We start from the raw sequence: 27,318 nt of genomic DNA, 5'->3' as shown, positions 1-27,318 counted from the left end.
TACTCAAACATGCACCGAGAAGTTTGTTTACTTCAAGCAAGCCGACATGTTTGTAAAACTAGATCTAATTCAAAGTTTTACAAACTGAAAATCTTCAGATTCCTTCTTTTAGACCTAAAATGTTAGGTATATACAGCCCCGAGTTGAATTTGCCCGGAATTGTCCTTTAAACTGTAGAAGTTGTGGTTGTAGTAAAAAGAATAAAACCAGAAATGAAAGGTAGAACAATAGGAATCAAGTAGGAATGACAAATAATAGTTAGAGATCCAGTGATTTAGTGTGTAAAACATCACACATCTGGATAAACAACTGTCAAAAAAACTTAAAAAGAAAAAAACAACATCATCCTTTGCAGGAGGAAGATGCTCCTGTCTGTCTGGATTCATCATGTTTTATTAGATCAGATCAAACAGGAAACAGATAATTAATATTCAATCTACAGATGTGTGTGTGTGTGTGTTATAATTTAATGAAGTGTGTGTTGTCACCTCAGAGAGGCCTTCACACTGGACGTGAGCCTGGATCCACTCCAGACGATCAGAGTTTTCCTTCTCCCTCACGCCCTCGTTCACCTGGAAACATGAAAACACACTCAGTCATTGTCCAGCAGGTGTGTGTGTGTGTGTGTGTGTGTTTCCCAGTGTGTTTGTGTGTGTGTGTGTGTGTGTATGTGTGTGTGCGTGTGTGTTTCCCAGTGTGTGTTACCTGTGAGCACAGTTCCTCTGCTTTCTCCAGAGCAGCTTTCAGGTGGCTGTGGTCGGGATGGGACTCTGGAGTGTTTTCTAACGTCTGGAGGTCAAAACCACAGAGAGATGTAAACATGTGTGTGTGTGTGTGTGTGTGAGAGAGAGAGAGAGACAGAGATAGAGATTGTGTGTGTGTGTGTGTGACATACGTTCTTGATGATGAGCGGGTAGCGTGTGACTCTCTGCATGGGTTTGAGCAGGAAGCTGGACAGAGGCATCCCCTTACACCGGGGGTCCATGGCCAAACGCTGAGAGACACAGAGACAGAGAGAGAGAGTGACTGCTCTGTTGTGACATCACAAAGTCACAGGAAGTCCTGACGGCCGGTTTTAAGGCTCAGCTTCTCTGTGGACTGAGGCTCTGATGCTTTCACAGTATCAATATAGAACCTAGAGCTGATCAATAATCAACGAACACATGGATACGTACAGAAAAACAATTAAAAACAGATAAAACAACATGAGTGTTTGTTCTGGCACCTTGAGGAAGTCTTTGATCTCGGGGTTGTCGTCAGTTTTCTGCTGAATCAGCGTGGCTCCGTTCAGCTGACACGAACAGAACCTGATCGATCGAAAGACAACATGTATTAATAACTGTAACTGTATCAATTTTAGCTGATTTAAAAAAAAAAATAGCATAGTAAGTATCAGATGAGATATTAAATAAAAACTGAACCTGATGTACGGCTGCATGTGAGGCAGCTGATTGGTCAGGATGTCTCCAATCATCTTCACCGGCATCCGGTCACCTGACATCTTCTTCCTCACTCTCAGAGCCCTGTCAGGGAACACAAGGGATGATGGGAAATGTAGTTTAGTCTGGAACAATTGCAACTATATATTATATTGTATTATATTACAGTATATACAACCCAACCTAACCCTATTGTTCTGTTTCATGGACTGTAACCTGCAGATTTTTGATGTGTTAATATGAGATTTGTGACACTAGGGCACAGAATATATTTTATTATCTGCTTCTTTCTGCTGCTTTTGACTCCAGACTTTAGATTTTCTGTTGACTCATTATTGTCTTTTGTTAATGAATGAAAAAAAAGTACATATCTGTTGATATAAACTCAAATATTTGTACTTTAAAGATTCCCTGGTTTCAAATTAACACCAGATAAACACTGGAGTCTCACTGACTTTTATGTAAATGTTAACAACAGCTCTGCTCTGTTTCAGAAAACAGAACCTCACTCTTTATGAAAGGCACTCCCTGTAATGCCTTGTAATTTGTTCTTTTTTCTTTTGTTTTTAATCTTTAACTTAATTGTTGTTTCCTTTATTTTATTCTATTTTGTATTATTTTGTTTGTAATGCTATTCAACTTTTTGTTTTGTTTTGCTTTGTTATAATTACTTTTTATAGGTGAGGTTTAAAGATAAGCCCAGAGTGGGTTTCTACCTCACCCGCACATGTTTTATTTTTTTTATTCCATTTATTTAGTTGATTCTACAGTTGTGCAAATGAAACTTAAACCTGTTTACTTTCCAATGCAAAGCTCAGCTGCCTGTCTCAGTCTGACTTTATCTTTTAATAATAAAAAATATTCAAATGAACATCACGGCCGCGCCTTCGATGCAAATATCTGCACCGACCGAGCATAAAAAAAACTGTGTGGAGTGTGTGTGAAACTTTACTTGAGCAGCTTGATGTTGCACATGATGAGCTCCTTCCAGTTGACGAAGATCATGGCCACCTCCTTCTCCGTCAGCAGCTCGCTCTCCAGCAGAGGTTTGTGGAAAATCTACACACACACAAACACAAACAGCAAAGTGTGTTAGTTACAGTTGATATTTTACTGAAAATAAGTTTGCTACATGTTTATAAAATGTCTACTAACAGACTCACTCAAAGTCATTAGTCAAAGTCAAACTGTTCATTAGTTCATGTCTAAATCATTGTTTATGTAAGTGCAACATAAATGTCCATCTAAATAGTTTGTTAATAATTTATTGTCACATTATAAATGATCTTATGACCCACTGATGTCCCTTAAGTAAGTGGTTTATAATTGATGTAATAAGTGATCTGTAAAAGCCTGAATCCATCAATAAACACATTAAAGATGATCTTATTAATCCAGAGTTAAACATTTATGACTATGTTCATAAATTACACACTATAGGGACATTTTTAAATGAATTGGTTAACTAATGATTAATAATGCGTAGGTACTTTAAAGTGTTACATATGAAGCTGTGTCTAATGTTTCCTATCAGTCTTTTCCAGTCAATTTAACCATTTCAATGTCTCAAAATTAAAAATATTGATTGTTTCCTGCTCAGTTTAATCTGCAGCACTGTGAAAAAAAACAACATTTAGAGCATTTTCCTGTCGTTATACAATTATTGTGATGTGTACTGGCTTGGTTATATTTTACTGATACAATCTAATCTAATCTAAATAACGTATATTGTTTAATGGATCTCCACCTCTGTGACGAGCTGCAGGTCGTTGACGTAGTTCTCCTCGGTGACGATCAGCTCGTGGATGTAGCCCTGCCTCTTCCTCTCCATGGGACTCAGCATGTCCAGCAGGTGGAGGTCGGCACACCCTGAAACACACACACCGAGACAGACACACACACACCTGTCAATCAAACATCCTCGAACAAAAAAAAATAACAAAATAACCAAAATGAAAAGTCCTGTGATCGCCTGCATCAGCATACATACCTGAGATCAACACACACAGGTAACACAGGTGTGTCTGCAGCAGAGACTGTGGTTGTTGTTGTGTTGTGTTCAGTGTGTGACTATGATGATGTGTTTTGTAAAAATTGGTATTTACAACAGTGGATTGGTTTATTCTATAGTTGATTTCTGATTATACTTGTGAATTTTTTAAACTTTTGATGCATAAAATTAAAACACAAAAGTAGGATCTGCTAATGGATACAGATTGAAATGATAGTTGACATTTCCAATCTAATTTAACACATAAAATGGACAAAATATATACAGTTTCACTGAAAAATAATTATAAATTAACAGATTTAACATAAGAATCAGAGGCCAGATGCAAAAATATCAGTCATTTTCAGCCAATTTTGCTGTTTTTAAAACTGCATCAATGTGGTTTTTGGCCACCAGGTGGCAGAGGAACTACATTTATACAAATAAATAATTATAATTGCCTCATAAAATCACTGAAAAGGAACCACTGTCACAAAATATTACATCACTTAAGTGCTCAGATAAGATTACTGCAGGTTTAAATAAAATAATTGACCATTAATGATCTTAATAAGATAATTTTGGGGTGTAAATGTAAAAGTAGGTGTTTACAGTAAGCTGTGTGTGTGTGTGTGTGTGTGTGAGTAACGAGGCCAGTCGACTGCAGTCTGTCTCAGAGCGTTTAATCATCAGGACCAGTCAGATTCACCGCGTCATCAAAAATCTCCACCAATAAAACCTCAGGACATTTTTACTATCAACGCTACACTAACATTCTGTACATGTCATTCATTCATTCACTCACTTGTTCACTCACTCACACATCCATTCATCCATCCATGTATCCTTTTTATTCCTTTATGTATCCATCTGACCATTCATGTCCATAAAATTGCTCATTCATGCTTTAATCTCCATTCACTCACTCACAGTTTTCATTCATGCTCTCATTGACACCAAGTGCAGTCTGGTTACATTTGGCTTGGCTTGTTAATCCATTCATCCGTTCATCAGAGTTTCTATTTATAACCATATGAAGCATCCACCATTTACCATTCATCAGATTAAGCATAGACCATTACAGAGCTTTTATTTTGTTAAAAAACAAAAAAAAACAAAAAAACAAAACAAAACCAGACTAGACCAGAGCCAGGCCTCGGAGCACATGATGCGACTTTAAAGTGTGTTTGTGTTAAAATTAAAAACAAAAAGTTAAAAGTTTATAACTGTAAAGTGTGTGCAGCAGCCTCCACCTGAGCCCCCGGGTGATTTTTTTTTTTTTTTTTAGACTTAATGCTCGACGGGGACAAACGGCGGCTGCAGGCGTTAGCGTCAGCATGTAGTAACAGGAAGAGGAGGTACTGTACGTCTTTTTATTTTTATTTTTTTTAGCATGACTCTGGTTTAGGTGGCTCTTTGTTCTAAATCTAAAATACTCCGCTGTGACCGGGACGAGTGTCGACCATCTGTTACCGACTGAATCTGCTTTAAAGAAAGAAAAAAAAAAAAACAATAAAGGAAAAAGTAAAGAAAACTGCTCCCAAAAGCGAACGACCCGCCGTCGTGGGCCCCTCAGGTAACAGATGGCTGCCGCCTCGTCGACCAATCAGAGCGCTTCACCCTCCAATACTGACATACTGTATGTAGGAGCCAATGGGATCCAAGCAAGTTAATAATAATAATAATAATCAATATCATGATAATAATCATTACAACTCTATTGCTTGTTGTATAAAAAGTTGCGTAAGTTCCATAATTGTTTTCATTTGTTTCTTTGTTTGTTTGTGTTTCTGAGGGTAAACATTAAAATCACAATACTGTCATCTGGATAAACAAAACAAAACAAAACAAAACAAAAACAACACAAATCTGATATGGCAACCGCTGTAATACTCGTCTGTTGCTATGGGAATAAAGAGAGGTGTGGTTCCTGTTGCTGTTGCAGGATGGGGGGGGGGTAGGGGTGTACGGTAATGTTACCGTGGTAACCGGTTTAAAATGCAAAGCTGTCTCCGTCACTCAGCACAGACTTGGTAAAAAAAAATGCTGATACGATATGATGTAATATAATACAATACGTGATGCGTTTAAGGACTTGGTAAAGCTCGGTTAATACGAGTTTCATTGATAAAAATCATCAATAATTGAGGAATTTGAGGTTGAAAACTTTGGGATCTGTGAGCTGAGAGTAACGGAGCAGGAAGTCCAGCGTTCGTCCAGGTAAATAACACGTCAGCGTCATTATTATTATTATTATTAAGATCTAGTAGGGGTGAAATGATTCTGATCTGTTCAGATACAGTAGGTTTGCAGTGCAGGAGAAAAGCCAAGATTTTAAATTTTTGGCGGCACGTTCAAGGTGTGCATCACAGTGTGGGAAATTCAAGGGTGTTAAAAAAAACAAAAAACACTTAAAATCATCATTGGTTTGTGAAAAGAAGCCACAAATAATAAGCATAATAATAATTAAAAATGCTGAGAAGTTTAAATGAGACAAGAAGCTGTGTGTAAAATATGAAACTGGAGCCTGAGGTTGATTAGTTTAGCTTAGCATGAACCTGTGAGGCTTGTTAACAATTAATTAACAATAACATGACGGATTTTGTTTAATGCATAAAGTAAAAGTAAAAAAGAAAAAGAAAAGATTTTAGCATATTTTGTTATGTTAGTTGTAGCAAAACGTTTCCGTCTCATCACCTCGCGGCTCTCGCTTCATATTTTAAACACACAGACATGAGTTTGGCGTCGATTTCCTCATTTAACTCTCAGCAGGAAAGAAAAAGAAAAAGAAATAAACCAATTTCACCCTAAACTGGTTTAAACTGGAATGATCGAATCAAATCCTTCCACCCCTACGTTATTTTTTTGTTGTTGATGTTGTAGTTGTTGTTTCTTTTCTTTTTAGTACCAAATCTGTCTGCGTCATGTCATCGTTGTCGTCGGGCCTTCGACAGTGTGACATCATCATCAAAATCATCATCATCATCATCATCATCATCATCATAGCAACAGACAAAACAACAAACATGTAAACAAACGAAAAGAAAAAAAAAAACAATAGCAACATAAAACGGTTTCATTTAACGTCAATACATGATCAGACTGTTAAACTACGACGGATAAAAACATCATCACTGTGTGTGTATGTGTGTGTGTAACTGTGTGTGTGTAAATGTGTGTGTGTGTGGATCTGTTTTAGATGTGCAGACTCCAAACTCTGTACCGTGTGTGTGTGTGTGTGTGTGTGTGTGTGTGTGTGTGTGTGACGTTTGGTTAGCTCGTATGCTCAGCAGTTAACAGCATAGCTTTTCCATTTTAGCCCTGAGCTACTGTAACAGGGGCCGAGTCTCAATCCAGCTGCTCGCTCCCTTCTAACACCTCCTCCTCTCGCCTCCCCCTCCTCCTCCCCCCTTTTAGTGCTGAAAGACAAAGGGGGAGGGGCTTAAGATGCAAACGAGAGGCGTAGAAGAGAGCAGCAGTAGCAGCAGCAGAGTGGATTGAAACTCGGCCTTTAACTGCTGTGGGACGCGTCTCAATACTGCCTCATTGTTTCTCTCTCTCTCTCCTGTCCGTCATCTCCTTAAGGGAAGAAGGAGAGGAGGAGAAAAGGAGGAAAGGAAAGGAGGAGGAGGAGGAAGGGAAAGAAAAGGAAAAGTAAGGAGAGGAGGAGTGTGAGGAAAGGAAAGGACAGGACAGGAAAGAAAAGGAAAGGAGGATGTTGAGGAAAGGGAAGGAGAAGAGGAGTGTGAGGAAAGGACAGGAAAGGAAAGGAGGAGGTTGAGGAAAGGGAAGGAGAAGAGGAGTGTGAGGAAAGGAAAGGACAGGAAAGGAAAGGAGGAGGTTGAGGAAAGGAAAGGAAAGGAGGAGGGTGAGCAAAGGTAAGTAAAGGAGGGGAGAGGAGGAGGAGAGGAAAGGGAAGGAAAGGAAATAAAAGGAAAGGAGAGGAGGAGGGCGAGGAAAGGAAAGGAAAGGAAAGGAAAGGAAAGGAAAGGAAAGGAAAGGAAAGGAAAGGAAAGGAAAGGAAAGGAAAGGAGGAGTCTTTGGCATTGAGGGATGGAGGAGGTGAAGAGAGACTTTAAACATTGAGACTCGTCCTCCAGCAGCAGCAGCAGCAGCAGCAGCAGATAGTGGGTCTTTCTGTGAAGCTGTGGGGAGGGGAGGGGGGTTAGTGAGGGTGGGTGGGTGGGAGGGGGCGGAGCCAGCGCCTGTGACTGACAGGTGAATGAAGCTGCTGAACCAATGGGAGCGAAGTAAATAAAATAATTAAAAAAAAAAAAAAGTAGTAGGAGGAGGGGGGAGAGGGAGGAGGGAAGGGGAGGATGAGCTGAGCTACTGTTTTTAATGACAGATTCTCCCATGAAGCCACAAAATGACCCACTATCCACTTTACCACGCTAACACAGGGCTGCGTGTGTGTATGTGTATATGAGTGTTTGTGTATATATGAGTGTGTGTTTATATATATATGAGTGTGTGTGTGTGTGTGTATACAGTCACTGTGATCCAGTCAAAAACATGTTCATCAGTCCAATCTGGCAGAAAGGAGCTCAATAGTCTCGACTCCTCCTCTTTTCACTCTCCTCCTCCCCCCTCCTCTCTTCCCTCCTTCCCTCCCTTCCTCCCTTCTCTATCTAAACTGAAAGAATAGAAAGAGAAGAGGAAAAAGAAGAAGAAAGAGGAAGAAGAGGAAGAGGAAGAAGAAGGAGGAGGAATAGAAGGAGTCCTGACTATTGATCTCCCTCCTGTTGAACAGTGCTGTTTGGAGCCAGAGCCATATATAAACAGAGTTTGGCCAAGTCCAGTCAGAGCCATGCAAAGACAGAGAGTCCTAACGTTACAGTCTGTCTCTCTGTCTTTTTCTCTCACTCTCTCTTTCTCTCTCTCTCTCTCTTTTTCTCTGGCTTCTATTGGTGGAGAGTCGCCATTTTCCGGGGTCATGTGACCTCTTGGTGTGCTGTCCCCATTGGTTGAGTGGCCTAGTGGGCGCGTGGCCTAGTGGGTCTCTTTGAGGGCTTTGAGGAGGAGAGGGGGGTTCTGGGTAATGATATGATCCTAGAGAGAGGACGACAACAACAACATCAACAAAAACAACTAAACAAAACAACAACAACAACAGGAACAACAACAAGAACAACAACAACAACCAATCGGGTGCTAGGTGGGTGGAGCGTGCAGCAAGACAGAGTGTGGAGGTGTGGTCTAACCCGAGCATAGAGCCGGAGAGTCCAGAGCAGGCGATCGATCAGACACGGTGATCAATTAAAACCAATTAATTAGGCAGATTTCTGTTTTTTGTAATATTAAAAATCCAGATTAAGCATTTTTTGTTTAGTTTTTTTTGGCGACAAATGTTGAGACTGTGCACAACCTGTGCTGTTCTGTTCTTAAATTTAAAAAGTTAAGTGTGTTGTTGCTTTATTGTGAATTTACTGACCTGAGTTTAATGTGTCCTGCAGGATTGTTTATTAAAATTCAACCTTATAGTAAGTTAACTACCACAAATATCTCAATATCTCACCTAAATAATCAGTAACAATCCTGATAACTAACTGATTTAATCAATTATCATGCAAAAAATGATTTTTCTGCTCTTCTTTCTTTTGTAATGTAATTAGTTATGGATTGGTTTTTGTATCAGACATGACAGGAATCTGCAGACAGACTGTTTGATTATTTTTCCAATCAATCAGTTGTCAAATTTAATAACAGATTGATCAGAAAATGTAAACATGTTTTAGCTACAGCCCAAATTAATTAAATTTTGACTTATACACCTCAGCTAAAAGCAGTGGCCCACATGAATTGAATAATTATCTGTACATCCATGTATCTATTACAGTATTTGTAGCTAGACTGAAAATGATATTCATTTTTCTCATACAACAACATATTTTTTTTTTTTTTTTTAAGTATATTTTTCGGCTTTTTTGCCTTTATTTGATAGGGATGACAGTAGAGATAGACAGGAAATGGGGAGGCAGAGAGAGGGGGAATGACACGCAGGAAAGGTCTGCCCGACGCGGGATTCGAACCGGGGACGCCTGCGGCGAGGACTGTAGCCTCTACATGGGACGGCCGCTCTACCCACTGCGCCACGCACCGCCACAACAACATATTCATTATTAGTTTTATGCTTTAATTGATCAATTTCATGGAACAATTAGATACTACTTTTTTATTTTTAGTTACAGTGCATGAACACACTGTTAATACGACCGTTGTGCACAGCTGTGTCGGTGTCTCTGTGCTCTGCTCTGGAGACTCTGAGTCTATGGTGGATCATGCTGAGGGAACACATGCAGGAAAAAAGGGGGAAACAACTTTACACTAATGTGTGCACACATATATATATTTAAATATATATTTTAAAGGGATAGTTCAACATTTTGGCAAATTGGTCCATTGCCATAATCCCTATAGTTTAAGCTGTAGGTTCGTCGGCGGAGCAGAGCGGCGAGCTGCTCAGAGCTACGCTACGGAGTCTCATGGGATTTATTGGTTTCCCTCATCAAATACACAATCCAACAACTCCAAAACGCTCCGGTGGACAAGTTGTGACCTGCTGGTAAATTCATGCAAAACTGCTGATGCGCGTTCCCGTCGGGGTCAGTTTTTGAGCAAGCAGTCTCTGAATTTACCTCGAAAACAACTCTGTCTTGTAACGTTCTGTTATTATCTCATAGCGTGGTGAATGTGCAGGTCACAACTTGTCCACCAGAGCGTTTTGGAGTTGTTGGATTGTGTATTTGATGAGTTTGATGAGGGAAACCAAGAAATCCCATTAGCCTCCGTAAAGTAGCTCTGAGCAGCTCGCGGCTCTGCTCCGCCGTTCTACAAATAGCTTGCATCGACAATAAAGGTAACGAACCTACTCCTAAGACCAAAATGTTGAACTATCCCTTTAATATATATAAATATATACACACACACACACATATGCATGCACAAACACGCCATACAAACACACACAAACACCACCCAGAGATGGTGCATGACTGGGAGGTTTATCAAAGAGGCCCAAAGGAGTGTCGAGGTGAAAGGGGGGAGGAGGGGGGAGGGGGGGTCAAAGACTGAGAGAGGGACAGCATCTCCACACCTGGCTCTGGGGTGTGTGTGTGTGTGTGTGTGTGTGTGTGTGTGTGTGTGTGTGTGAAGGAGAAGAGTGTGTTTCAGTGTGTAAGTGTTACATTGAGATTATGTTCATTTTAGTACATGGTGTGTGCGTGGGTCGTGTGTGTGTGTGTTTGTGTGTGTTTGTGTACACTCACACTGCGTGCTCGGGTCAGTGTCCGTGGTGAGTTTGACGTAGTTGCTAGGAAACAGCCCCTCCCTCCCGTTGAGCTCGCCCTTCCACCAATCACAGTCGTCCTTGTTGAGCACCGTGATCACCTGACCCTTCTGGAACGCCAGCTCGTCGTCGTTCTGCGCCACGTAGTCGTACATGCCGATCACCTGGCACAGAGCTTCACACACACACACACACACGATGGAGAGAGACGGTGAAGGTCACATGACACACAGATGACCTCTCAGACAACTAAATAACCTTTAAAAACTGGTTTAAAAACAGTTTCATCTTTATTTTTTTCACATTTTGCATCCAGGAAGCTGTTAAATATTTCATAATGTCTTCACTCTGAGAGACTTGAGAGCTTTTATCAGCTCTAATGCAAATGTCACAACAGATTTCCTGTGTATTAGTCGTGATGTTTTATGTCGGCTTTCATCAAATTCACCAGATTTAGTCTCTTATACCTCGAACGTTCAAACAGAAAACTACTTTCTTATTTTAGAAATGGTGCATTATACCTAAGAAAGGAAATTAGTAGGTCCTTTCTTAGAAAATACAGAGTGTAGGTCAGTGATTTTGTTGGTTTATGTCAGTTTAATCACATGTCTGCATCTGCAAACATTTGACCATCCCTGGGAAAACTTACATATATTGTTGATTTAGAACAAAATCAAACATTTACATCAAAAACTTGAAAACATGAATGCAAATTAGATTTAATGGCGCTTTTTTTCCCTTGACACGTAATTAACAGTTTTTTTTTAGCTGGAAATGAATCAGCTGAGCAAAATCAGATAGAACCATCAAATGTTTTTATGCCTTTATGACAATATTTGTCATTGTTTTTAGCCTTTTTAGTTACTGAATAATAATCAGGGATGCAAACGGGTCAGGACCAAAAAAGAGAGGAATTGTCTGGCGGGGGGGGGGGGGGGGGGGGCCTCACCATTAACAATATCACAGAAAAGTCAATTTCCAGTAGTTCAACCCCAACCAAGTATTGAGTGCATATAGATGGACAGTTTTCAGAAGGCCAACATTTCTAGATTAAAAATGCTTTAAAAAAATAAAAACCATTGCAATATTTCAATTTTGGAGATACTGAATTTTAGGTCTTCACAATTATTACTATTAAAATAAACAGAAGAAATAAAGACATGGGATTTAACATCCCATTCAGTGTGTAATGGACATATAGGCCTATATAATGTGTTAGTTTCACTTTAATTGAACACATTCTACATCGCGGAGGCGACGTCTCTCCTTCACCGTAGAAACGGGGCAGAGCTCCGTGGGAGACACCTGCCTGACACAGCAACGGACATGCACGGGGGGGAAAACGGCGGCGCCGTCGCACCGAATGCACGCGGATACGCGCCGCTTTGGGTAACGAGCGCGCACGTCGCGTCTACATTGGAGGTGAATAGGTCGGCTGTTACAAGTATAATCAGAGACAACCATGAATGAGTTGTCGCACACACTGAGGTGAGCAGCAGAGCGGCCGCACCGTGACCGCGGTCCGCTCCAGCTGTCTGGTGTCTCCATTGCGCACCACGCGTCTTTTCAGTCACTTGTCCAACTTCTCCTTTACTAGTGTTTTTTTCCGAGACAACACTCATTCTCTCTCTCTCTTTTACCGGCGATGTCAGCTGATGTGCACATCTGCAGCAACCCAAACAAATGCACATGTTACTGTTGACTGGCTCTATTCCAGCCACATGATCGGTTCGGCGCGGTGGAAATCTCATTATCATTGGTTATTTGTATTGTCTGCCAAAACACGGATGAATGAAACCTGTCGACCACGTCTCATATTTCTATCGAGGAAAAGTTATTTCACAATTTACAGACACGACACCGACGCGAAGGTTTTTTTATAAAAATAAACTATTAATATTCTTTAAAATTAAATGAACAGAATGGTGTTTCTGGAGAGTTAAAAAAAAAAAAGGAAAACAACAACTATGTAAATCAAACCAAACTGTGGACTTGTGAACTGTCTCACTCTCAGTGAACATGAAAGTGAACTCTCCCAAACTGAAGCCTTCTCTGTTATTCAGGATTTAGTCAGGATGCTCCTCCAACTGGCAGCATCAGCTGTGTTACAGTAGTGACTGTGGAGCTTCCTAAATGCCCCCTGATTTCAGTTCAGTCCTGAATCTTTATCATTAAATAAAAATTCAAAAAAAGCTCTGAGAACGCATCATTTGGTCGATGTAGGGATGAAGGTGGGCCTCGAACATTTTTTAGATTTTCAAGTGGGCCCCGAGTTGGAAAAGGTTGGGAACCCCTGGCCTATATAATGTGTTAGTTTCACTTTAATTGAACACATTCTACATCGTGGAGGCGACGTCTCTCCTTCACCTCTGAAACGGGGCAGAGCTCCGTGGGAGACACCTGCCTGACACAGTAATGTACGTACGTAACGAGCGCGCACGTCGCGCGTCAACATTGGAGGTAGGCAGTTATCAGTATGATCAGAAACCATGAATGAGTTCGCCTCAGTTTCACGTGATTGTCACTGTCAGCCTGTTAGAAAAACATTTTACTGACCCCAGCTGAGACGCTGAGACGCCCCCCCCCCCCCTCAAAACAAAAACTCTTCGGATCTGAATGATTCACACAAGTCACCTAATTGGTCATGAAAAAAGCGAGTTTCGCTTTTCGGCGCGCTGTTTGCATCCCTGAATAATGTTACATTTGCATTAAGCAGCATATTTGTCCATTGTTTAGCACTTGAAAAAAATCCCTGATAAAATGTGATTATTTTGCCCTTAATTGATCAAATATTTGAATCAACCCAAACTTTATGAATAGCTGTATAATCATGGTCGATCATGTGTTTGTACCTGTGCTGGCAGGAGCCAGTTTCGGGGGCGTGGGCTCGGTGGGCGTCGTCTTGCTGGTGCTGGGACTGAGCAGCTTCACGTAGTTTGCCGGGAACCAGCCGATCTGACGTTTTTTACCCCGAGCCTGAAACAGCAGCAACAAAGAGAGCGTCAAGTCATGAAGTTGATGTAGATTTTCTTTTTATTGCCTCTTATATATGATCTCTGTGTCGTTGTTTACCTGTAGCTCCCCCTCCCACCAGCCCCCCGGGTTCTTTTTCCTGATGAGGATGAGCTGTCCTGGAGCTAACGTCAGCTGCTCTGCTCCCGTCGCACTGTAGGGGGCGATCACCTGAGCGATCTCTGACGGAGGGAAGGACAAGAAGAAGATGTGGTTAGTCTGGATCCTGATCCTGATCCACCTGAAACCTGGAGGGAAGGTGAGTAAGAGGAAACTCACCTGGTTTCTTTCCCAAGCTGCCCGTCTTCCCTGCTGGTCCCAGCGACTTAAAACAAACAAACAGAAATACAGTTTAGAGAAACAATCACCTTGAAACACACACAGACACACACCTGTCATCGCTCTCTGAATGAGCTCTCACCTCTGATGATGAGTCTCGAGGTTTCACGTAATTGGACGGGAACACTCCGGTCTTTCCCCCGACCATGCCCGTCCACCAATCCCCTTCTTTCCTGGTCACCATGACGATATCCCCTTGCTGGAAGCTCAGGTCTCCTTGTTCGCTGCTCTCATACGTGTACATGGCCACATACTCTGCACAGACGCACAAACACAGAGTCAGTGATAATCACCTGCTTGACCTTTTAAAATAAAATACACGCGTATCTACGTGTTTTGCATGTGTGTGTTACCTTCTCCAGAGTCTGAGGGTTTCGTCGGGGAAGGGGAGGGTCGTTTCCCATTGGGGGGGCTGTCTGACACTCCAGACTCACTGGAACAAAAAAGAGGAGGGTAAAAATATAAATAAGCTGAAGTTTACAATAAAATATGAGGCTTTTAATTTTTAAATCCACTGTCTAACTAAACTGATGCTCTTCAAACAGTCCAGTCAGTGATTGTGTTTGTGGACCATGGGACTACAGATGGAAATTAGCTCCAGAGCTAAATCTGGCACATTTATATCAAGTTTCTGTATGTTTTACGAATATGCACAGTCCCATTACAAATAAACAAATAACTAAAATAAGTTAAAACTGGTATTTAGTCTCCACATGGCTGCAGGAGTCGTGCCTGTGGATTATGTAACTACACTTCCCACTAAGGGATTAAATGATAGGAGATGTAGCAAAGAAATGAGATGAGAACAGGACAAAATGGATCCTAAACTAACTAGTGTGGTGACACTAAAGCAGCAGAACATATCGTCAGGAGGATTCAGATTTAAGAGAAAGGAAACCATGTGGAGTGAAGGTGAGTTAAAATCCCAGTTTGACCTGAACCTACCTAGTGTTTTTGCTGCGCGCTGCTGTGGGACCAGCTGGGGCCGTCATGGTGGCCGAGATGAGCTTGACGTAACTTTTGGGGAACCAGCCTCTCTGCCCTGTCTGCAGTTCACCCAACCACCACATGTCCTGCTGCTCCAACACGGTGATGATCTACACCAACAACAACAATTAATCCCATTAAATTCCAATATACGAGGGTCAACGACGCGATGCAACCCAATGTAAAGTGATGTACCTGTAATAAATCTGACTATACACAGGAAAATAAGTCTGGACTCAAATGTGGAACAAGTGTACTGTATCACGTTTACAATGCAACACTATGTTACTTGACAAATTTTACATAATTTGTCACCTTATTTAGAAAAAACACAGGGTTGTCCTGCACAGAGTTGCCGAATGCATCAAAATTTAAATATACAAATACAGCAAAAAAAAGAAAAAATCTATTTCAATTTTCAGAAGAAAGTAATTTTTTTTATAAGTACACTGTAGGTGGATAAAATATTTAATATTTATCATTCTTTGTGGTTGTACCATTTGACATTATCAAGGGCATTCAGTCTGACTTTTGTTAAAAATGGTGCAAATGTAATTTTAAATCACATAAAATCCACATATACAAAATGTACACTTTGACAAATCTGATGTTTTTAAAACAATTATTTATTTTCATTCATTTAAAACATTTTTTATTTGTCATTGACCCATAAACAGGTGCATCCCAATAAATTAGAATATCAGGGAAAAGTTTATTTGTCAGTAATTCAATTCAAAAAGTGAAACTAATACATTATATAGACCCATTACACAGAGAATGAATGAAACATTTCCTGTCTTTATTTATTTATTTATTTTTTTAAATTGTAATGATTATTGCTTACATTTAACGAAGACCTAAAATTCAGTATCTAATAAATTTAAATATTACAAGCATTAATAATATGGAAATATTGGCTTGAACTACTTTTCCATGATATTCTAATTTACTGATTTGCACCTGTGTATGAGAAAGCTTGTTTACCTCATTTTTGTTGAAGTTGAGGTGGTTGTCCTTCTTCGCTCTCCACGGGTACAAGGCCTGAGCCTGGAGACCCTCCACCTTCTCGCCCTGACAAACACGAGTTACAGCAACAACGTCAGAACAAGCTGTGATGAGGAGGAGGAGGAGTAAGTTCACAGAATCAGACTTGTTACCTGGCCCAGCACAGGCGAAGGAGAGGAGCCTGTTGTCATGGTAGCGGGCGTGAAGGCAGAGCGTTGCCGTAGCTGCGCCGAGGGAACGCCGAGCGACGGGTTCTGGCTGGTGGTCGAGGAGGTCGGCCAGGCGTCCCAGCCCTCGCTGTCTGATTGGCTGGCTGTATTCGAGGGCCAGCTGGAAAGGACACGCCCACATGACGCATATTAATTATTATTAAATCAGTTTATTTGCTTTTTTATTATCTTAAAGGTATAGTTCAACATTTTGGCAAATTGGCCCATTGCCATAATCCCTATAGTTTTAGCAGTAGGTTTGTTACCTTTAATTGTCGGTGCAAGCTATTTTTAGAACGGCGGAGCAGAGCCGCGAGCTGCTCAGAGCTATGCTACGGAGGCTAATGTGATTTCTTGGTTTCTCTCATCAAACTAATCAAATACACAATCCAACAACTCCACAACGCTCTGGTGGACAAGTTGTGACCTGCACATTCACCACGCTATGAGATAATAACACAACGTTACCAGACAGAGTTGTTTTAGAGGTAAATACAGAGACTGCTTGCTGAAAACCTGTCCTTGAAGGCAACGCACATCAGGCACATGGTTTTGCATGAATTTGCCTCTAAAACAACTCTGTCTTGTAACGTTCCGTTATTATCTCATAGCGTGGTGAATGTGCAGGTCACAACTTGTGTATTTGATGAGTTAGATGAGGGAAACCAAGAAATCCCATGAGCCTCCGTAGCGTAGCTCTGAGCAGCTCGCGGCTCTGCTCCGCTGTTCTAAAAATAGCTTGCACCAACAATTAAAGGTAACAAACCTACTGCTAAGACTACAGGGATTATGGCAATGGGCCAATTTGCCAATATGTTGAACTATCCCTTTAAAATGTCAGAACAATCCTTTAATAAGTTTTATTTCTTGTGCATCGTCATCGTCATGAGGACTCACGTGGTGCTGAAGTCGGCCCAGTTGCTGTTGGCGGAGGACGCCGAGGAGGAGGTGTGTCCTCCCCCCGGTGCAGGAGGGGGCGTGGTCATCGGCTGCTGCTGCTGCTGCTGCTGGGCGGAGGGGGGCGTGGCCGAGGCCGTGGCGCGCAAGCTGATTGGTGCTTCACTGTCAGGTATCCGCTCTGCATAATTGGCAGGAAACCAACCGGTCCGGCCCCTGAGCTCTCCTCCCAGCCAGCCGGGCTCGCCGGTCTGGGACTCGTCCACCTGTCGGAGCAGAGGAGACAAGTGAGGAACACACACACAAACCCAAAAACACACACACACACATACAGAGGAACTGATTCACAGATGAGATGTGTGTGTGATCAGGTTAGGGCCGCGAAATCGATCACTGTGTCATTGAAATCACAATTTGGACGAAGTGTAATATGCAAATCACTGGAGGTAAAATGCGTCACAGGATTGTTGTGCATTATACGCAGCACCAAAAGTGTTGTGTTGCTATGCCAACAGGATCATATTCTCAGAACAACAACGATATCACATCAATTTTATCTTCATTTCTTTGGAGTGAAAATCAAAAGCAAAAAATGACCGTTTACAAGTGAAATCACAATATCTGCCTGTTGTTTTTTGCCTGTCACGCAGCTCCAGTTCAGTTGAGCTCAATTCCAGGAAGTAAATGACCAAATCAGCAGATGATCAAGTCGGAGAAATAACACACTGTAAATTCTCCAATAGAAGCCCGGGCTTTTATTTGCTTCACCTACTGAACTGAGCCATCTAATATTTCATTTTGAACAAATCTTATGCTCAGCAAAGGCGGAAAATCATCTAAACTCGTTCTATTTTTACGGTTTAAAAGAGTAAGAATAGAAGGGTAAGGGTTAGTCGGATCCAGTGAAGAAGTTTAATTGACACCGATTAACGGCGATTGCGGGCTTTGAGAGGTTTTGTACATTCACAAGAACTTGCAGAAAACAGAAATAGACCCGGCTTCTAATTGAGACCGGCATCTATTTGCCCAAACCGACGTCTATTTGAGAATTTACGGTAAACTTGATATGTTCAACTGTTAATGTTGTGCTGTAGCTCCAGAGCTGTTTGGTTTTCAAGAAACTCTTTACATTTCTTCTTGTCAACTTGAGGATAACATGTCGTCCTGTTTCTGTATTTACTCGGGTTTATAAAAACCTAGTTTGTTCTGGACTACTGATCTGTTTTATGTTTGTTTTGTTTTTTTAACCGTAAATCTGGACGAGCCTCATCTTTACTCCACTGATGTTGAAATGGAGGTTACAACACAACACACTGGTGAGGCTGCTCTCAGGCCAGTTTGGCAGGTTTCTACTCAAAACCTGCCAAGTGAGAGGAGTGACTGACTGGTGATGTAGCTGGACCAGTTTATTTTATCTTATTCATGTGGATGTTAATTTATGGAGACATTATTAAAAATATGTTTCTGTTTTTTTTTTTTTTTAATTTGCAGACTGTGAAGGTTTTATATTTGTTTGGTTCACAGTCAAACATAACAATCATTCATGTTGCACATCAAAAACAACCACGACAACATTTATTTACAGATCAGATTAGAATGAGTTTGTTATATAAATAAATACAAAATTATAATAATAATAATAAAAAAAGAAACAAACACATTCATCCACCGGTAAATGAATGAACATGGAGACGACGTGAGAAAATGAGAGCTGGCTTATGATTGGTGGAGGCACAACACTTGGGCAGAGGGGGGCAAGAACTTACCCATTCCCCCTTCACCTTCAGTTTGCACAGCAGAGGAGAGAGGAAACAGTTAATACACACACAGCGTGCGGTCACACACACGTACACACACACTATAGATAACACACACACTCCACAAATAACACATACGTACAGTAGATTAAGACAGAGACACAGCTACACAAACAAGAGGCAATAACAAAACACACACACATATATCCACACACATTACTCTGAGTCCTTCCAGGTGAATTTCCTTTTATTTAACCGTCGCCATGGCAGCAGCACAGTCACACGACCTCAGCGCGGTCGCCGGCTGAAGGACGCGGTGGTATAAACACTACATACGTTACACACTCCAGTACCTACCATGATCACGTCTCCAGGGGCGATACTGATCTCGTCGTGGCTGCGAGCGTCAAACGGATACAGCGCGCGGTAGTAGACCACCTTCACCGGCGGCTGCTGCTGCGGATGCACCTGCTGATGATGATGATGATGCTGCTGTTGCTGTGGCGGAGGCGGCGGCGGCGTCTGGTGGTGGTGGTGGTGCTGGTCGAAGCCGCTGGGCACCGCCGGCACCGCTGGCGCCTTCTGGTCGAACAGACTCGGTCCTGGAGTCTTCTCCACTGGGAATAACAAGCAGAAGGACGGATCAGGGTTCTCACTCATTTTAACCTGCTACAGTCTGACAGACTCGTTATCACATCATAGAGCTGCAACAATTAAAGCAGTACTAAAGAACTTTCAGTTTTGGTTGAGTTTGGCGGCGCCTGTGGACCAAAGCGGTAGTGTTTTGCCTGAAGGAAGACTCCATTTCCCATGAACACTAGCGTGAAGCCCTGTAAATATCCTGCATTAAAATTAACAGAAGACATCAAAACTAAGTTTCTGTTTCCAGTGGATCATTTCAAAGTGAAAACACAAACATAATCCATTGCTAAAGTGCTGTTTTGCCTGTACCCTCCTTGTTGTGACTCGCAAAAGTGAAAGTAAAGTGAGAGCCGGGTTCCTACCATGCTCCTCAAAGCTGCTTAGTGCCAGAGAAAGAGATACAGACCCCCTCAGACCACGACAGAGGTGTCATTCAACTTGTTGTAAGTCGATGTATCATCACAAAAGTTATGAAAATATTTTATGAAGGTTGAAAAGTTACTTAGTGCTGCTTTAATCGATTTATCGCACAATAATCGATTATTAAATTAATTGTAAACCATTTTGATAATCAAATAATCAGTTTAGGTAGTTGTTCTCTGATTTCAGCTTCTTAAAAGTGAATATTTCGGGTTTCTTTGTTTCTTTATGACAATAAACTGAGTATCTCTTTGGTTTGTGGAGGGAGATTTGAGGACGTAATATTGTGGTTTGAGAAACACTGATTGACATTTTCAACATTTTTTAACATTTTATTGACCAAACAACTAATCGATTCATTGTTAACATAACCGACAGATTAATCGATAATAGGGCTGTCAATCTTCCCCCCAAATCAGATTTGAATTTCTAGTTCAAGTTCCGCTGATTCCGATAGTTTGTAAAATGTCCTATCGGCGCCGATTAATCGGCCAAAACGATTAATCGGTCGACCTCTACTTATTATGTCCCACATCCACTAAAGGGCATTCCAACCACATCTGTTATGTAACATTTGCAACACACATTGTTTGTTTTATCAACATGTTTAGTTCAGTTTTCACCTCCAACTTATCTATGAAATAATCTCTAACATGCGACAAATTTATCACATTATTATGTTTTTAAACTAGGCCCACTACGGCTCTCTGCTGCTCCTCTATCTGTCACTCAGCAGAGAAAACCCTCGTGCTCACCGTCCAATACTGGAAACACTCATCAACTCAAAGTCTCTAGTTTTCTCACTTCTCACTTCTCACTTCAGGCACTTCTTTAGAAAATAAATCCTTGGTGGGGAGCTCTGTTCAATGTGATCAACCGTTTTCCAGGACGTGGATATTTAAAATCAGTGTTTCTGCTCTGGTGAAATCTTGTTTTTAAGCCCACATGAAATAAAGTTCAGAAAGTCCAGAGGTGTGAAAAGAGCTGTAGAAATGTTTGGTGTTTTTTTTTTCCCCATGCCGCCACCACGAACACACACACACACACGCATACACACCTGTTGAAGCCCAGGGATCTGGTGCCTGGCTGAACAGCTTGTTGAGTTTATCCTGCATGTCCTTCTTGCTCCTTCCCTCGTCATCCTTCTCCTCCAGCGACGCCGCTCTCTTCCGGCCCTCTTCTTCCTCCTCCATCCCTCTCCTCTTCCGCTCCTCCTCTTCCTGAGTCACTCTGTTCAGCCAGGCGTCCGGCGCCGACACCGTGCCGGGGCTGGGAGCCTGGGGGGCGGAGCTTCCTGCTTCATCATCCCTCCAGGCCACGCTTTCATCCGACGATAACCTACAGAAACAGAAACACAACGATTTGGAAAGACGATGAACCTCTGACACTTTTTTAAAAACAGTACTTTTCATGTGTGTGTTTGAATCTCACCTGCTCTCATGTAGCTCGGCCGACTTCCTCTCGATCGGAGTGTGCATGCGAGAGTGTGTGTGTGCGTGTGCGTGTGGGTGTGGGTGCGCGTGTGTCAGTGTGTGTGGGTCTCCTCCCTCCATCTCCTTCTGTTTCTGTCGCTGCTGCCGGCTGTGGATCTCCCGGAGCTCCTGCAAAGCATCGTGGGATACAGGAAGGAACAGCGGTGAGGAGGAGGAGAAGGAAGTGTTGGGGATAGGGGGGAGGGGGAGGGGGGGTTTGGGGGGGCAAGGGGAGGAGGGGGGGGTCAGTGGGGCTGGTTGCTACGGGTTACCATTGACAACAAACAAGAACAACAACAACAATAGCAGCAGCAACAGCAGCAGCAAGTAGCGGCGAGTATGTACGGTATGTATTAGTCAGGTGATCAAGGCAAGCTCCACCCCGATGACACGCCCCCCCGACCGGTTACCGTGGCAACTGCTTGAGGGGTCGATTGTTGTTGTTTTTGTTTTGTTTTGTTTTTTGTGATGTCGAAAACCAGTGCTTTGCAGCTTTAAGACCCTTCACACCCGTCACGGTGTCGTGCACTGACCAGAGCAACAACAGTGACCAAAGGTTATTTGTATTTATTTCTGTCTGCAGCTTTGAGGTCGGAGGGAGTCTGGTTGTGTTGAAAGGATTTGAGCAAGCAAAGAGGGAATAAATAAATAAATAAATCGCTTTGATCGGGGTCACACAGCTCAGTAGAAACGTTTTTGATCTCCTCTCTCACACACGCACACACACACACAGAGGTTTCAGGTGCTAAAAACGCTGAACGGCGCCTGAACAACGACCTTCCCCCAAAACATCCAGCAGGAGGAGAGTCACAAAGAAACTCAAGATGCTGATGCTGCATTTTTTAATTTATTTATGAATTTTTTTGGTCGTGACTGACTGAGGTATGCAAACTTCTCAAGGGAAGAAGAAGAAGAATGGGCGGCCAATGGGTGACGACGAGGGATCTGCTGTACTTCCTCCCTCTAGTTTTGTCTGATGTGCACAGTGCAGCTCTGACACAGAGATTAAAAAAAGGAGGAAAAAAAAAAAAGCAATTTCAAAGCCTGCGTGAACACATCCTGTTTTCATTTTACCTTTTTTTTTTCTTTCCCTCAGATCTCAGTGTGATCCTCGCAACTAATTAGGGAACAAACTGTGACGTATTTTCATCTATAATTAAGTAGAAATTAATTAAATCATAATCACATAGAAAACCATCAATAATGTGGGAGGAGGTGTCGGTGGGAGGGAGCAGCTTCGTCACTACTGGAGGTTGTGGGCGGCCCAATAAAACACAAGTTTCCTTGGACACGGTGGTGGGGGGCGGAGCTTGCACAAGGCACAGTATGTTTGCGGGAGGAGTTAGAAGTAAACAAACAAACAAAACAGCAACAAACAAACAAATAAACATAAAGTTAAAAAAAAAGGTGGGATGGATGGGTGATGGGGATGAGGGGATGTGATGGAGAGAGGTGGGGAGGTGGTGGTGGTGGTGGTGGGGTTGGGAAGGCAGTTCTGTGTAGTCATGACAACCAGCTGTGCCATTAGAACACACTCTGTTACTATAACAACGCAAGGCAGCTGTCGTGTTTCAGCCAAACAACCAACGTGAGGAAAACCGTTCATGAACAAGCAAAAAAAAAAAAAAAAAAAAAAAAACCCAAATCAGAGAGAAGAGAGAAAGAGACTGAACTCCAACTGAATGAAACAGGAAGTGGAGACAGACAACAGAGCCATGCCTGCCATACACTCCTGCACACACACACACAAACATACAAACTAGACACACACACACACACACACACACACACCCCACAGCACTAGCTTCTGCTTGTGTGGCTGAAACATCTTCTGGTGGAGCAGCATCACAGTACGAGTACGGTGGAGTCGACTACTGAGGGAGTCTAGCAGCTACAACAGCACTAGTGTAAAGTCACATAATCTAATCTAGCATGGCTGCTATCTAGCATGGCTGCTATTTTAGCATTAAAGGGATAGTTCAACATTTAGTCAGATCCTCCTCTCACCATAATCCCTAAAGTCATAGCAGTAGGTTCATTACCTTTAATTATCGGCGCATGTTGTTTTGAGATCGGCGGGGCAGAGACGTGAGCTGCTCAGTGAACACCTAACTCATCAAATACACAATCCAACAACTCCAAAACGCTCTGGTGGACAAGTTGTGACCTGCACATTCACCACACTATATAATAATGACGTATAATTATGTAACATTACGACACATGAAGCAAATACTCTGAACTACTTAAGCTTTTGAAATCACTCCGCCCAGCAGCCGTGTCTGGAACGTAGATCCGGCTGCATTCGCCTCTAAAACAACTCTGTCTCGTAACGTTACATGATTATCTCATAGCGTGGTGAATGTGCAGGTCACAACTTGTCCACCAGAGCGTTTTGGAGTTGTTGGATTGTGTATTTGATGAGGGACAGGGGACCTGTACCGTTCACTTCCATTGTGTTCACTGAGCAGCTCACATCTCTGCCCCTCCGATCTCAAAACAACATGCACCGATAATTAAAGCAGAAGTAAGTGATATATTTGTGTTAATATAAGTCTTAAATAGTTATATCTTCCGACAGCAATCACTTACATAGAGTGTTTGGACCGAAACACGGGTCTGTCAGTCACTCTGCTCTGCTCTGAGCCGAGGAGAAAACATTTATCGTATCCTACAGTTTTTATCCAATGAGGAGAGAGAACGGCATGCAGGGCTGTGTGTGCAGCCAAGGAACGCCGTGAATGTGGTGACGTAGGGACGAGGACTGTTATGGTGCGTTCAAGGCAGCCCGTAACTCGTGTTTTTCCGACCGTGAAGTCGTACTAGTTCGATCTGGTACGAGTTCACGGGTCGGAAGTTACGAGTGGCCGTTATAGTGACTTTCACCGGTAAAACAGGTCGGAAAAACACGAGTGGGTTGCCTGGAACGCTACAAAGTCGTAAGTTGTGACTTGAAGCTGTAATTTACGGTTTCAAAAGCCTGCCTGGAACGCAGCATTAGCGAAAACGACCGGATCACTCACTTCTGCTTTAAAGTTAATGAAACTATTGCTATGACTATAGGGATTATGGCAATAGGCGAATTTGCCAAAATGTTGAACTATCCCTTTAACTACAAAAGCACTATTAGCCACCAGCAGGCTAAGTCGTAAGCTATCACCAGCCGGACAAGGAAAACAGGAGGAGGGAGATAGAGAAGACAGAGGAGGAATGAGAAGAGGAAGAAAGAGAAGGAAGTAGAGATAAAGAAGATGAAACAGAGAGAGAGAGAGAGTCGGGTGGAGAGAGAGAGAGAGAGAGAGTCAGGTGGAGAGAGAGAGAGGGAGGGAGGGCAGGTGGGGGAGGCTGGGTTGTTGTATGGACCTGTATAACGTCGTCTAGCCGAGCCAGACACACCCTGACGGCTGACACACACTCCTGTAGCTGTCCCTGCTCCTGGCACTGAAACACACACACACATATATATAGATATAGTATATACACACACACACACACACACACACACACACACAGAGCGTCAACCATTCTGTAGACAGAGGCACACACACACAAACTGACACTCGCAGACAGTTTAGGTCAGTCATGATTTGCTGGGTAAGTTAAAGTGTGTAACTGTGTATTCAATAATGAGATTTTCTGTTCCAATTTTGTTTCTCACTGTTTTTCGGGGTGACTGGGTGAATATTTCACTCTCTGACGCACTGTGTGTGGTGATTTTCTTCAGCACAGATTAAAGTGCCCTGACTCACAGAAGGAGAGGCTCGTATGACTCACTGCGCTGTTGAGTAATATGTCGGCGTTACAGCCCAGTTGTCAGATTACAACAACTGATTTCTTGTCTTTTAACAGACCTCTCTACACCAGATAGTGGGAAACATCTGAAAACTGAACGCTCTTGGAGCTCATTTATGTATTTACTACAGTTTTTGCATCAGTAATGAGGCTGATATACTCTCACTTTTGCTTTGGACACATAACAAAATATGACGAATAAACATCTCAATGACAATATATATAAATAACAATGCATTCATTTGCTTTGGGATTTGGATTAGTGTGTTATTTAGTACTGTGTGCCTCTTTGACAGAGGCGTTACCGACACTGACCTGTGAGATTAGACATTAAACACCACACAAGAGTCAGTAGCATCTGTGTGTCAGTAGTCACACCACTCACAGCTTGACCAGTAACAGTCAAGCTTCAACTGGCTGCAGTTAATCCAGCTGCCTGTCGGTGGCAGCGCAGTGTGCAACACATGTTAAGCAGGAAAATCTGCACAAACCAGTCGTTTATTTAAAAAAAAAAAAAAAAAAAAAGTGCTGGTTTGAAAGTGTTAAAGATGGCAATTCCTTCTAAAGTGACTGAAGACCTGTACTTGAAGCTTACAGGTTAGTAGTCTGGGTGTACAGCTTTTTTATTTCTCGTATATCTGACTAAAGATATCAGATTCTACGCTCCAGGTCTGCGATCACAGACTGGTGATCCTCATCAGATAACGTGGTATATTACAACTCTGGAGAAAAACTAAGAGACCACTTCAAAATGATCAGTTTCTCTGGTTTTACTATTTTTTAATTGTTTGAGTAAAATGAACATTTTTGTTTTAAGGTATAAACCACTGACAACATTTCACCCAAATTTGAAATAAAAACATTGTCATTTAGAGAATTTATTTGCAGAAAATGACAAAAAAAAGTCCCAGTGTTTCATTTTCAAACAACACAACACTATTTTTTTTAATTTAGAAAGAGTTCAGAAATTAAGATTGGTGGAATAACTCTATTTTTTAAATTGCATCAGTGTTTTTTTTGTTTGTTTTTAATTCATTAAATATGATTAGGTTCGGGTTATCACCTAATCAGAGCCTCATTACGTAGAGTGAGGTGTTGAAATTCAATAGACATTGGAATTAAATAGCTGCCAAACATGTAGAGAAGCTGATTGATTAAGAAACATTTTTGGAGTGGTCTCTTAATTTGTTTCTTAAGTTGTATTTCATGTTACAAAAAAAAAAAAAAAATTGCATCCCAGCTGCAGTACCACCCCAGTCCAGCAGTGGCAGTGTGCTCTACCTGTCTCCCTCTCTGCTCGTCCTGAAGCTGGCGTCGCAGGGCCTCTATCCTGGCACAGTGGTTGGCATAGAACTCACACAGAGACTGGCATGGGCAAGGGAGGCAAAACGCCAGTGTAGGGAGATAAAATAAAAAGGGAGTAGAAAATATAGAAGGAAGGGTTTATTATGAGGATTAAACAAAGAATATAAAAGAAGGGAAACAAATGAAGTGGCAAGAGAGGAAATACAGGTTGAATGGATGAAAAGACACAGAGGAGGAGGAGGAGGAGGAGGAGGACAGCGGTGAGTGCAAGCAGAGTTTAAAGCAGCAGCAGCAGCAGGAGGAGGAGGAGGAGGAGGCGGAGGAGTGTTGAAGAGTCCCAGAGGGCACAGAGGACAGAGGAGGAGGAGGTACAGCAGCAGTGTGACGATAACAACAAGATTTTTTTTTTTTTTTGGCGGGGAGAGGAGGAGGTGGTGGTGTAGAAAGGAAGGCGGAGGGCAGTAGAGTCAAACATGGTTCAAATCTCAGTGGTCTTTGCCTCTTGTTTTTATGTTTTTGCACCACTGAGAGACATGAAAAAGAAAAAAATAATGGTGCCCCGAGTCCGACACTGCTGGCTTTGTTTGTTCCCCACACTTTCCTATATCACTGTGTTATGTTGCGTTATCGTCTACACACACACACACACACTGAAGGAAATAAATCTGAGACCCATCTGCATTAGGTTAGCGATTAGAAAAATCAATTTATTGTGTCTAGTATTTGTCTCTCGCTCTGCTTTCCTCTCCTCTCTTCTCGTCCAC

The 27,318-nt window shown here is 42.1% G+C and overlaps 1 protein-coding gene across 1 annotated transcript in view; it reads right to left on the bottom strand.

Moving 5' to 3' along the window:
• The window catches only part of itsn1 (intersectin 1 (SH3 domain protein)), a 53,676-nt gene that overhangs the window by 8,020 nt on the left and 18,338 nt on the right, over positions 1-27,318 (bottom strand). Inside the window, exons 18-37 of the mRNA XM_083988449.1 lie at positions 21,417-21,586; positions 21,043-21,323; positions 19,281-19,540; positions 17,167-17,432; positions 16,213-16,390; positions 16,040-16,126; positions 15,014-15,165; positions 14,422-14,501; positions 14,151-14,323; positions 14,009-14,054; positions 13,790-13,911; positions 13,570-13,693; positions 10,698-10,892; positions 3,187-3,308; positions 2,392-2,498; positions 1,422-1,523; positions 1,226-1,307; positions 896-994; positions 706-789; positions 489-572 (exon numbers count right to left, since the gene is read on the bottom strand). Of these exons, the coding sequence (XP_083844575.1) occupies positions 489-572; positions 706-789; positions 896-994; positions 1,226-1,307; positions 1,422-1,523; positions 2,392-2,498; positions 3,187-3,308; positions 10,698-10,892; positions 13,570-13,693; positions 13,790-13,911; positions 14,009-14,054; positions 14,151-14,323; positions 14,422-14,501; positions 15,014-15,165; positions 16,040-16,126; positions 16,213-16,390; positions 17,167-17,432; positions 19,281-19,540; positions 21,043-21,323; positions 21,417-21,586 (2,814 nt within the window). The remainder of the gene's footprint in view (positions 1-488; positions 573-705; positions 790-895; positions 995-1,225; positions 1,308-1,421; positions 1,524-2,391; positions 2,499-3,186; positions 3,309-10,697; positions 10,893-13,569; positions 13,694-13,789; positions 13,912-14,008; positions 14,055-14,150; positions 14,324-14,421; positions 14,502-15,013; positions 15,166-16,039; positions 16,127-16,212; positions 16,391-17,166; positions 17,433-19,280; positions 19,541-21,042; positions 21,324-21,416; positions 21,587-27,318) is intronic.

The sequence above is a fragment of the Trachurus trachurus genome (genome assembly GCF_905171665.1).
Source record: "Trachurus trachurus genome assembly, chromosome: 15".
Taxonomy (NCBI): domain Eukaryota; kingdom Metazoa; phylum Chordata; class Actinopteri; order Carangiformes; family Carangidae; genus Trachurus; species Trachurus trachurus.
This window is presented reverse-complemented; position numbering and strand designations above follow the sequence as displayed.